Source organism: Lissotriton vulgaris, chromosome 4_1 (genome assembly GCF_964263255.1).
Source record: "Lissotriton vulgaris chromosome 4_1, aLisVul1.2, whole genome shotgun sequence".
In the NCBI taxonomy this organism is placed as follows: domain Eukaryota; kingdom Metazoa; phylum Chordata; class Amphibia; order Caudata; family Salamandridae; genus Lissotriton; species Lissotriton vulgaris.
Window position 1 is genome coordinate 1,213,478,003 of NC_141691.1, and position 13,093 is coordinate 1,213,491,095.

At 49.7% G+C, this 13,093-nt stretch overlaps 1 protein-coding gene across 1 annotated transcript; it reads left to right on the forward strand.

Annotated features, from left to right (window-relative positions):
• The first annotated feature begins 7,283 nt into the window (after positions 1–7,283).
• Positions 7,284–12,356, forward strand: LOC147723064 (uncharacterized). Its single transcript, XM_086967434.1, has 2 exons — positions 7,284–8,883; positions 11,365–12,356. The coding sequence occupies exons 1-2, from the start codon at positions 7,284–7,286 to the stop codon at positions 12,354–12,356; spliced, it is 2,592 nt and encodes an 863-aa protein (XP_086823560.1).
• The last annotated feature ends 737 nt before the right edge of the window (positions 12,357–13,093 follow it).

Consider the following 13,093-nt stretch of genomic DNA (forward strand, 5'->3'; position numbering starts at 1 on the left):
AAGTTGGTCTCACAATTGGAACTGAGCATCGATTTTTACTGGCAGAGTACATATTGCACACAAGGAGAGGTGTACGGGGATGACGCTTTGCAGTCCGGAGCACAAAAGGATCATTGTTACGTATGTGATTGAACACTACCGACAACTGCCATGGTGTCACTAACTCTGTGCATCACAAACCAACGACACATGGCTGTGGGCCCCGGCTGGCCGCTGTCTACAGCCCCGGTCTGCGTGGCCCTACCTTAGTGCACTGCAAGTCACCGTCTCATGGCAGGGTGCCTGTGCCAGCCGCTGTGCATCCCGGGCCACTAACTCTGTGCTGGTCAGGTCCCCTTCTTCTGAGATATTGGATGGCCTCTGAGGCGATGGCCTTGGGGTCATCAACACCATGTGTCTGTGGCCCCGCACTGTCTGCTGCTTTCGGCCTCAACTGTGGCCCACCAGGGCTCACACAACAAATCAAATCCTGACCGGCCTGGAGGTCGCATCACTGCAGGAGGCACACACCACCACCGCCAGGACCACCTCCAACAGCCATCTGCCAGAGTCAAAACGGTGGTACTGGCAGACTGATGGAGTTGCTTGCACCTGTCATGAATCCCATCTTCTGCCTGATCCCCTGCTCAGCACTCCAGGTGCCACTGACTCCGGCTACCTCCATGTTGCTCAGCAGTTGACCCTGTTATGCTTGTGTTTTCTGTATCCGTCTCAATGGTATTCACTTTTTGAGTTGTTGCCAGCACCAACCACTCCATGCGAGCTGACTTATACTCACCCCACACACATTCAGCACAGGTGTCACTCTACATGTGGCCCTGCCAATAAAAGGGACGGGCGCATGTGCCCGTGGCCTGTTCAACATATTATCTGCGTGTGTCCCTGTGGTCTTGTTTTATGCATGAGGGCCCTTGGCCTACAACATTGCATTGTGCTGTGTACAGCTGGCGCAGACATGTCACCACAGGCAGGGGGTTGGAGCTTGGACATGTAGCTTTGTCATCGCCTACTCACTTCATAAGGGGAGTGGCCTTGGCCGCCGTACGCAGAGCCAACATGGGTGTGTGACTGCTATTTGCGTGCCCCTGGGCGTGGTTCTCTACTGTGAATGCGCATCTGCATGTGTCTCAAATGTAGTGTGGATCTCCTTTGTGGGGTGTAGGCGGTCACTTAACGATAATAGACACCAACGTATGTGATCTAGTTCGCCTTCCATGGGTTCGGACCCCACCCACAGCTGTTCGGCCACCTCCTTTTGGCATGCTGACACCTGACAATGGGTTGCCATGTGTGGGTGGGTGAAGTGTTGTGTGCCAGCTGTGCTTGCTGGTGCTTCCTGCTGTGTGTTCCGTTGCAGGGTCTGTATTCTCCTCTAAGTAGTTTGGCTGCCCGGGTCCTGGTGAAGGGTTGCGTGGGATGTCCATGGGCTGTTGTAGGGCGTTGGTGTCGTAGGTGTAGTGGTCTTCTCCGGCATCACAGATGAGTTGTCTTCTGTGCTCTGTTGGAGGTGTTGTGTGCCCCTCTGCAATGTGAAGGGGAGATGCATGTTGACATTGTGTTGACATGTATGTTGGTGCATTTTTCTTGTTTACATGCAGACTGTATGGCAATGTACATTGTGACTGGGGGGTGCTGAATATTGCTGGTTGACAGTGTACATTTGGACTACATGACGGATGGGAGGTTGTATGCATGCATTTCCATTTCACAGTTTCTAGCTCTGTCAGATGTAGTAGGCATGTTACTGTGAGTGTGCAGAGCCACTTGTGTCTTCTGTTCTCCGCTCTGAGTAGAAGACGGTAGAAGTTGTCCGCGTTATCCAGCCGTTATTCAGCACTTCAATTCTTTCCATCAAGGTAATATGGGTACCCGACTCTCCAACGGAAATTGAAGAGAGAACTTAGTCTCTGTATCCAACCTCTGAATTTGATTATAGAGGCAACGTCGGTACCACAAACCACCACCGGAGTGCCCGTGGGGGCACCGGGAGGACACTCCATCTATCCACAACCGGTGGCCATGTTCAAAGGATCAGGCAGAATATCCATCAGAGTTCACATCAGATCACCATCCAATTATTAGGTGACCCACCCCCTGGAAGCTCGGACGGAGGTCCAACCTGACCAGCTTCATTGGTGTTCGATCCAGACCACTGGTTGGATCACGGCCAAGTTCCCCACCCTTCCATCCCACCCCTTGCCCTTTGTCCTGAAGAAGACCCGCAGCCGAGGTCCTAAATACCCCAGAAGCACCAGGGTCGAAACGTCGACGCTTTACAACTTGTGTGCCTGTATCAATTATTTCTTTCCCCTCCCCAATTGTTGTGGACAGGCCCGTATGACAGCGGAAGTTTCTCCGCTCTGGTTTATGTAAATATCATATTTGTACAGTATAATTGCTATCTTTCCCTTCTCTCTTTCCAAATCACTTGAGCACCCCTTTCCTTTCCACTGACTACACTTTGATAGTCCTTTGCGCCGTTTACGATCATAATTGTTTTATGAGATTGTAAATAAATGTGTAAACTTTGGTAATATAAGTACCCAGAGTGTGGCTATAATCTTTTCTTTCTTCCTATAGGCTGAACGTATCATTTTAGGGTACGGTTTTTCCTTGCATTCAATGGGCACAAATTTATTGAATATATCTCCCTTTCTTTGCTTGAATCAATGTATGCAGATTTAATCGCATTAGCAAATCAGAAATGATATTCATGTAAGTTTTGTTTGATTTATAGTCAAGGACCACCGTTTTTTATATCATTTCATACCCAGGTCCTTTGACTCTGTGGGTAATACCCCATTGATTTAATGCTCTGTTCTGCAGTGTCGGGTTTGGGCGTTGTGCCACGTTGTTGTCAATGTGGATGTGCTGTTCTTGCTATGTGGGTGTGCTGCAGTGTGCCAAGGGGATCAGGGACACGATCCAGGGTAATTCTGGGTGTACAATGTGCTACACCTCATTGTGCACGTGTGCCATTGTGCCCATCTCCCCCGTTCCCCCATTCTCTAGTCATTACTCACCCTGTTGATGTTGTGTCAGGTCCTCTTGAGCTGTGTCCGTACTCCCTACTCCCTACTCTCTACTCCTTGCATCATCTCCACACTGATGACTATGGCCTCCGTTTCCTCCAGCTCCTCCTGTGGAACTGGATTCCCACCTCCTGTCGCCATTGCAGCCTTCCTGTTGGCAGTGGGTTTGTGCCTGGTTTAGGCTGTCACATCATGCCAGCACCTCGTGGCATCCCCAATTGGCCCCCTTGGCACTCCGACTGCATTCCAGGTGGTCTACTTGTGGGTCATTTGATGGTAGTGTTCTGTCACCTCCGTGACGCTAATCTGGTTTTGCTAAAGGCTGCACCCCGTCTTCCTCTCCCTCTTCTCCTTGTCTGTCAGGGAACATCCTTTACAACGCGGATGTTACCCCGCAGTGCAGTTACGACGCGTCTTTTACAACGCAAGTCATAACCACGACTTGCGCTGGAGGGCGCTCTTGGCTAAGGAATAGTAGATTTACTATTCCAACACCTTCCCTACTGTACCTAGGCTGGTGTTGGAATAGTAAATTTAACTATTCCTAAGTCCAGCACCCCTACAGCACAAGTCGTGGTAACGACTTGCGTTGTAAAAGACGCGTTGTAAAGTACCGCGATGTAATACATTGCGTGGTAACAACGTACATCCTGCCTGTCCCTGTCCCCATTGTTTCTTGCTGGTGGTCTGTGGGGATTGTGGGGCTTTGCGTTAGCCTCTGCGCTCGGACAGGGTACATCCATGTTGCTACGCGCGTTGGATTGCTTCTGGTGTGTTGTTTCTGTCATTTTTATGGTGCATTTTCCCACCATATGTGCAGGATTTGCAGCCCTGTTGCTGGTTTTTGCTGCTTTTTGTACCGCGATTGGCCTCATCGCAAGATTTTTTGTGTTTGCACTTCGCATTTTTGCGGCATGGTGTTGATTTTAACGCGGATATTTGATGCGTTATCTAGAGACTATCGTATGGTACTGCCATTTTGAGAATGCTTGGTTAACACAGCGTCATTTTCCCGCGGTAGACAGCGAAGTTGGAAGTTGTGTTAAGTAACTTTTGCGATGGTTATCACACGTTCTTGAGAATATGCCCCTGTTTTTTTTGTCAGATGTATTTGCTGCTCTTAGAAGCTGGAACTCTGGCAGTTGCTTCAATTAAACACATTAAAAAGATTAAAATTAAACCAGTTAATGTTTTTCACATGAAAATAATCAACCATGTCATCATGTGCCCCAAATGTACATACACCACATACCTTGATTGGACCATCTCGCGAGGAGTAATTACCAATCTGTTTCTTTGCAATCCTCATTTCGATTTTTTGTTTTGTAACAACCGGTAATGTTTTGTTGTTTTACAGATTTTATTCATAAAATTGATATTGTATTCTTTCCTCTCAACGTGCGTTTTTAAACATTCTGCATTGGCAGAAGGATTGTAGCTGAAAGCTTAATACATTAATTAATTAATTTAATGAAAGTAGGTGGGTTGCTTTTATCAATGTTAAATGGTATTCTATGGCGCTGAGTTTATCCCTGGGGGCAAGTATTTTAATTTAGATGCTGTTTTTTTTAATAAAAACATTGGTGAGTAGTTGCCTCAAGACGTTTTTTGGGAAGTTAACAATTTGCTAAAAAAACAAGGTCAAATAAGGCTGCTAATTAAAATGTAGTAAATCTATATAAAGACTGAAAAAACACAACCTTTTTTACTCACATTCATGTACATGTGTGGCTGATGAAAACAACACCGGCAAAACTAGTGTTATTGATGGCTTTGGATGTGTAAGGTAACTCAAATTCGGGTTAGGATATTGAGCATAGATGGAGGGAGCGCAATAGGTAATTCCTAAAAATGACTGAAATACCTTCCATGTTTGGAGCCTTCTATCTACACTTTTGATGGTCTAGGTCATTCAGAGTGTAATCAAATTCAGAGTTACCCAATTGTTTGCTACAGATAAAGGGGCAGATTTGCAAACTTTTCACGCAACGCAGCGCAGCAACCAAAGTTGCTGTGCTGTGCTGCGTGAAAGGAAGAGAGCTGAACTGCACTATATCTACAAATATATGGCACTGTTTTCCCCTGTCTCTCCCTCTTTGTCTGTGAACTTTTGGCTTTCATGCACCAACGAACACACTCTTGCACCATAGAGAAAAGTGTGTGTGTGTGCGTGATGTCAAGCAGACGTTTTGCACTTTCAGTAAAAAATACTATAATTGCATATAGTTTAACATTTTTCTCACGTTGTATGTGTGCTGTGCAGCACACATGCAAAGGTACAAATGTTCTGAGAAAAGAAAACTTTTCTCAAATTACTTAATGCCCTTAGAAGGCATTCATTTTTGGCACAAAGTTCTGTCTACTTTTTTTCGTGGATAGGGCATCAAATTCTTGGGTGGTTTCATGGGAACGTCCATGTAGCACCAGTGGTATGGCCCATTAAACAAAGTAGCACAAAGCAACACAAAGTGCTACTTTATGTTACTTTAAGACTACCTTAAGACACAACTCACTATTTGTGCTGGAAAGTAAATCTCACAATAACACTTTGTGCCAGTTGCCTCACTAATCCTGTGCAAAATGTTAGTAAATTCACCCCAAAATGTGTCAGTTGTTATTTTGTATGAAGTCTTCTACCTTTTGTATCTTCCAGAGTGCTCATTTTTGTTGTTGCTTTTTAGGTTTCACCTAGCACTGGAGTGTGCATGCGCTCCTTGCTCTGCGAGGCTTTTTGTAAAGGAGCGGATTTCCGAAGTGGAGTGGAAGCTACGCCCATGATTCTCATTGGCTGCTGTCATCTTTTATGCTAAATGCTAGCCTCCGATTGAAAATGAGGCTTATTTGTTCCCGCCCTGCCTCCTTTTGCCCCCGCCCATCCAGACTGGATTGTTTGCTTGCGGCGTTACACAATCTCCTTCATTACTCGGTGTAGGAACTTTTTTTCATTAAAGTGAAAGCGTGATGGCTCAATGGCGAAAGCTTTTTGATGGCTGAGAACGGGTGTAGCAGGGTCAGAGCCCGGAGCACCGGAGGACAAGCCAGGGCATCAGCCCCTGGCCCTCCTTGATGCCCGTGACATTGAAGCACACGCGAGCCTCAGGTCTATTTTCAGACATATTCACACCTCCACCATGATACCCGTTCTACAAATCATTACTTTTCAAACTCTCTCATAGCGGCTGAAGAATAAAAGCCTGAACGACGCGCGGCCTGCGTCTACCCCATTAAACCCAGAGCAGATGGAATCCCCGGGTATTCACAGCGTTGCTCTGCGTTTGGCTCCCCGGTGATGGCTCGCACCGTGGCAGGCTAATTTTAGCTCGGTTCTACGCCAAGGGGGGCTTGGGGGAGGGAGCCGACCGCCGGGAGGTCCCCTCCCCCGGGCGGTTTGGGAGGGCTGCGAGGGGTTTTTCTTTAAGAAGTTGCCAGAATGTTCCAGATTTGGGCTGGTCTAGTAGGACCAGCATAGCCCAATTATAAATCTCCCAACCACTGCCTACCAGCCACCATTTTAGGTTTGGTGACCTGGTGGCTAGGAGGGCTTGTAGCTTTTTTGTCAGGGTTTGTTACTTGTGAGGCGTTTATTTGGCTTTGTGTTAGGCTTATTGTAGTTCCAATTTTTGAAATGGAGGATGCTCGTGTGATCGAAGCGATGCGCCTGCTAGCTGAGGCAGGTCGCATGGATCTGTTGGCAGGAGGAGTGCCGGCGCGTCCCCAGCGCCAGGCTTCGGCTGGCGTGGTCGCTGCGGTACTGGCGTGCTCGTCGCCGAAGAAGAGACGCCCGAGCCAGGTAAGCGACAGGGGCCGGTCCCGTACGAGGAAACCGGCCCCTTCATGGCAGGCGCGTGTGGCGGCGGGGGAGGGGGGAGCGCCGGTAACTTTGGGCGCTCCCGTAGTTGTTTGTGCTGGCGCCGGACCGGCCCCTTTGGCGGTTACTGAGTCCCGGGGTGGGGCGGGAGGCGCTCCGGCGGCAGGGCTGACGGCTCGCATGCAGCCGGGTCAGGCGTCTGGCGCGCATGTGATTTCTTCGGAGGGGCGGGCGGGAAAAGGTTTGGAGGCAGAAGCGCTCGCGTCCGCTCCTGTTTTACCGGCCAAGCGGGGGAGGGGGGGCGGAGAGGGAGTAAGAAGCGCTCCGCTTCTGACCCCATAGGGGAGCGCCGTGTGGAGCCTGCGCTTGTCGTGTCTGCGCGAGGGGCGCGCAGGGGCTCTGTTCAATTGGATGATTGGCATGGGGCAGATCAGCAGCACGATATGGCGGATTTGGATATTGCACAGCGTTTCGTGGCAGAGACACAGCTGATTGTTGACCCAAGCGCTGGGATGTTGTTAACCCCTTCAAACCTTGCTGTATCAGGGATGGATGTGGCTGATGTTAGGGTTTCTAGCCAGTTTGTTACAGGTGGGATGGGAAGACAGGTTGGTATGGAGCCTCATGCTGGCCAGGTTGTTTTTCCACAGGATGTTGGTACTGCTCATGGGGATTTGGACAGTAATGTGGGCAGCCCGTTATTATTCTCTACCCCTGGTTCTTATGTGGGTGCTGCTTTATCTGTTGGAGGGGGATCCAGAGGGGAGGGTGAATGGGCCCAGATGGGTGAAAGTAGTTCTATGTCTGGTGGGGTTTTGGGCCAGGACTCTTCAAGGTCAGGGGATGTTGTGTTTCCTGGTTTTCAGGAGGGGAGTGTCCGTTTGCGGAGGGATGACAGGAGATTGTCACAGGGGGGTCATGGAGCCTTTCATGGTGAGAGTCGGGGGTCTGCACCTGCGCATGGCCCAGGGTTGGGGGGACTTGGTAGGGCTGGTGTGGATGATTTTGTGAGGTTGGCAAATCCTGGTGTGAGGTTTGCAGGGGCTGTGGGTTTATCAAATACGTTGTTGGAGCGTGAGGGGATTTCCAGGCAGGTGAGTGGAGGGCCTGTGCACGGGGATGCTAGAGGTCCTTATCTCATGTTAGGTTCTCCTGGATGGGAGCATTTCGGTACGGCAGGTTTGGCGCAGCGTGGTTTTCACAGGGATATTGAGGGCCACGCGAGGGGTGTGTGGGCCCCTCTGCAGGCCTCTTCTTCAGCGGCAGCGGGCGCTAACTTGGATGAGAGTGATGAGGAGGAGATGATAGGCGACTCTCCGGTTAGGGGAGTGCCCTTGAAGGGTTGCATTAGGGGACGTTCTTTGGAGAGGTTTCAGGGGACGATTGTTGATGCTAATTTACGGAGGTCAAGGTCTGTTTCGAGTGTTGCATTTAGGGACCCTAGCACACCAGTCCAAACTTTTTCTTTTCAGGATAGGAATAGGGACGGCGAACCAGACTTGGCAGGGCGCGGTCCAGTCCACTTTCACCAAGGGGAAGCGACGAGAATGCCTAGCGCGGCCCTCTCTGTTCCACCGAGGGATCCCGCCGCAGCCAGCACACGAGGGTCTGGTGTGACCCCGCTGGCCCCAACGAGTAGCAGGTATAGGTGGCAGGCCTTGCCGGCGGCTATGGAGCTGCAGAGTCAACACGCGGGGAGGTACAGGCGCGTACAGCCTGCTCCCCCTCATGGAGTTTCAAAATCTTTGAAATGTAAAGTTGTTGATACCGGGTTGGGTAAGACCCGTGGTGATTTGTTGCATACCAGTGTGGATTCAGTGGTGTTGGACTACGATGAAGAGAGTCCTGAAGAAGGTGAATTGCGGGATACGGAAGGGGGGGTGCCCTCTCATGCTTCTCGTAGTGTTTTACAGGCTCCAGTGGTCCAGAGTCAAGTGCAAGGGAGAAGAGAGCACGGCCCATCGAGTAGGGCGCCTCGCAGACCGGATGCATTGACCTCGGCGCCACGGGCGGAGCCATCGAGAGTGGTCTCTCTGTTGCCAGGTGAGCAATCAGCCACACAGGCCAAACCTATGATGGTGTCTGTGGGTACTGGTGGTGACACAGAAGTGGATATTGGTGCTAGCCGTTTGGTCAAAGGTCGATACGTACAAGACACTGCAGTTGGTACAGATGATGTGGTAGAAGTTACGAATAAAGTGGAAAGTGGTGTTATGGCTGGTGCTTCCAGCAATGTTAAAGAGCCAGTGGCCAGTAAGGAGTTAAAAATCAAAAAATTGCCTTATATGGGGGTTACGAAACCTTTAGGTGCTCATTTAATGTTAAGCACCAAGGAACGCATTTGGAATGGTGAGTATGTGGAACTCCTTAAGCTACTGCACCGGGAAGTCCGGTCTAAGGAGGAATCTAAGGAGGAGGAGTTTGAACTGGCTAAACGCCCTAGAGTGCCCTTGACTATTGAAAACTGGACAGCGGCATTCTTGATTTATGCCAGTGTATATTGCGAAAAGTTCCCTGAGCGCAGCGTGTCCCTTTTTAAATACATGGACGTCATTCGTAAGGCACAGATCACCGGGGGTGGTTTTGCTTGGTCTCAGTATGATGAGGAATTTAGGGCCAGGATGGCTTGGGATCCCGAGGCTAAGTGGGGGGAGCTGGATAATGACTTGTGGCAACATACAATGGGGTCAGCGTCAGGGGGGAAAACCATTTTTACGGCCAGTGGTTTGCCGTTAGTTTACCGGCCCTTTCAGGGGAAGCCCACCCGGGGAGGGGTGGGGGTCAATGCAACCATGCACTCGGGGTCTGGTTTCTGTTGGGAATTTAACAGGGGCTCCTGCACCAGAGAGTATTGTAAATTTAAACATGAATGCTCAGGTTGTGGTAGGAAACACCCGTTGTCCAAATGTTGGGACAACCAACCCGCTGACAGCCCAAAAGGGAAGCAAACGGGTTCAGGAACTTCAAGTACGACCTCACAGTTTTCAGGGGGAAGGGGATACAGAGGTGCTAAGGGAGCTGGGTCCAAGGGCTCGTACACCAGTTAAGTTAGAGAGGCTGCGCATTGCTTTACATGGTTACGAAGACGAGTCAGCAAAATTTACACTATTGGAAGGTTTCAAGTTTGGTTTCCGGTTAGGTTACCTAGGCTCTCGGGAACGGAGGTGGTCTGCCAATTTAAAATCAGCTTCTGAACACGCCACAGTGGTACAAGAAAAACTTGATAAAGAGGTACATGAAGGAAGGATGGCTGGCCCGTTTCATGATTGGCCGATCCTTAACTTGATTGTTTCACCGGTTGGAGTTGTCCCGAAGAAAGAGCCGGGACAGTTTAGACTGATTCAACACTTGTCTTGGCCTGAAGGGTCGTCTGTTAATGATTTCATTGACCCTGAGGCAGTGTCTGTATCTTACTCTTCGGTTGACGTGGCCATGTCACTTGTTGTGACCGCGGGCGCAGCCGCTGAGATGGCTAAGTGTGACATCAAGTCTGCTTTCCGGCTGTTGCCTGTCCACCCGGACGATTGGTGCCTTCTGGGTATACAATTCGCAAGTAAATGGTACGTGGACAAGGCTCTGCCGATGGGTTGCTCAATATCATGTGCCTTGTTTGAGTGTTTCAGTACTTTTCTGCAATGGTATTTTTCCCAGCAGTCCGGTCATTCACTGGTAACGCACTACCTCGATGACTTTTTCTTTGTCGGATCCCCGGGCTCCGCGGAGTGCCAGAAGGCTCTGGACACATTCCAAGGGCTCATGGAGGATCTGGGAGTCCCTTTGGCTCCTGAGAAAACAATGGGTCCTGCCACTGTCCTCTCCTTTTTGGGTATTGAAATAGATTCTGTGGTTATGTCTGCTCGCCTGCCCGAGGACAAACGGGTCAACATGGTCGACCTGCTGGACGTAATGTTGGCAAAGAGAAAAGTGTTGGTGAAAGAGATTCAAGTGCTGTTGGGTCATTTGAATTTTGCCTGCAGAGTGGTGAGAGCGGGCAGGACTTTTTGTAGAAGACTGGGCAGGGCTTTGGCAGGTCATCAATTGCCGCACCATCGAGTTCGTCTGTCTGCCGGTGTTAAGGAGGATTTGAGAATGTGGAAGTTTTTCCTGATTTCCTTCAATGGTGTCCCCTTGGTCAGAGATGTTGACTTTCAGTGGGATGTACAAATGTTTTCAGATGCTGCCGGCAGCGATGGTTTTGGGCTCTTTTGGAATGGCAAATGGTGTGCGGAACGTTGGCCTGATGAATGGTTGAATGGTGGTCATGGGATCACTTTTCTGGAACTTTTCCCTTTATTGGTCGCCTTGACCCTCTGGGGGGAGGAATTGGCACACAAGAAAGTGCTGTTTCGTGTAGACAACATGGCTGTTGTTGAGATAGTGAACCGACAGTCTGCCAGGGACGAACAAGTGTTAAAACTTATGAGAGTCTTCGTGCTGGGTTGTTTGAAACACGATATTCATTTTCGTGCCTTACACATTCCTGGAGTGGACAATGACATTGCGGATGCTTTGTCTCGTTCACAGTGGGGGAGATTCCGTGGACTGGCGAAGGACGCAGACAGATCCCCGACTCCGATGCCGAGTCATCTGTGGCACGTCGGCGAGGTCGGGTCGTACAATTGGTGGTAGGTTCTTTGTCTGTGTCTACGCGTTCTGCGTATTCCCTTGCTTGGAAGGAATTCCTGGACTCTGGTGCTGTCAAAAGGGAGGATCTGTCGCGTCGGTCGGACGATGTGGTCAATTTCATACTGGACCTCATGGATAAGGGTTTAACCAAAGTAACCATTGCTGGGAAACTGGCGGGGATTGCTTTCATGGGGAAGTTGTTGTGGGGCTACACTCCGTCAGCAGGGGACATTGGTAGGAGGATGCTTGAGGGTTGGGCCAGGGAGCAAGGGCACGTTGGTAGATCCAGGGCCCCCCTGTCTTGGCAAGTTCTTGCCAGACTAATCACAGTTTTACCTGTAGTTTGTTTAGATGATTTTGAGGCATGTGTTTTCTCAATGCTGATGGCATTCATGTTTTTTGGAGCCTTTAGGGTATCGGAGTTGTTGGGGTCAAAATATAAGTGTGGATTGTTTTGGAAGGACGTTTTTTGTTATGATGAGGGAGTACATGTATGGTTGGCAAGCTCCAAAACTGATCAGACGGGTAAGGGAAAAGGTGTGTGGTTACAAGCACGTACTCCGAAGCTTACTTGCCCTTTACTGCTGGCGCGGCGCTGGCGTTCATTATGTGGGGGTGGTGATGAAGTTCTTGTTTTCCAGCATATCAATGGCACCCCTGTAACACCTTATCAGTTACGAATGGTTTTGCGCAAAGCTCTACAGCACATAGGTCTCGATGGCAATCTCTATGGGACTCACTCTTTCCGAATAGGTGCAGCTACTGAGGCCTTTAACAGAGGTTGGACGGAGAGGGATATTATGCGATTGGGGCGCTGGTCTTCCAATTGTTTCCAGCGGTATGTGAGGAGCTCTGCAGGGGAGGCGCATGCGTCGTCCTCCCTCACATGATTCTAATTCTTTTTTCTTTTTCAGGATCCGTTGCTGGGCCTCGCTCCTCGGTGGTAACGGTCTGGATAGTGGGGCATTCCTTTGTCAAGTGGGCCAGAGTCCAGGCAGCGAGGAGTTACTTTGGAGAACTACTTGGTTTCAATGATCGAATGTTTAACGTTATTTGGAAGGGTAAAGGCGGGATGCTCTGGAGAGAGTTAATCCCTTGTTTGAACAACAACATGGTGGGCGGTTTATGCCCGGATATTTTAGTTATTCATTTGGGAGAAAATGACCTATGTGCTACGAAAGGTGTAGTTTTGCTACGAGCTATGAAACGAGATTTAGGCCTCATTAAGGACCTGTGGGCTGGGTGTCATGTTTTTTGGACAGAGTTGATACCTCGTAGGATATGGAGAGGAGCTGTGAACCCCAGGGCTGTCGATCGGGCTAGGAAGAAAGTGAATTCAGAGGTGTCTCGTTGCTGTAGGAGCCTTGGTTTCAGCAGGATTTCACACAGGGACATTAAGTTTGAGTCTGTTGAGTTTTTTTAGGGATGATGGAGTTCATTTGTCCCGTGTGGGCATGGATCTTTACTTGTTGGAGCTTCGTGAGGTCTTAGCCCGGGCATTGGCTATGCAGCGCTGATTTTCTCGTTTCTCTTTCGCTTCGCGGTTGGGCGGGCAGAAAGGGAGGCGTGTCTCCCCCGCCTACCTTTCTGGGTGGCGGTGTTTTTGTGTATCATTACGGTTTTAGGC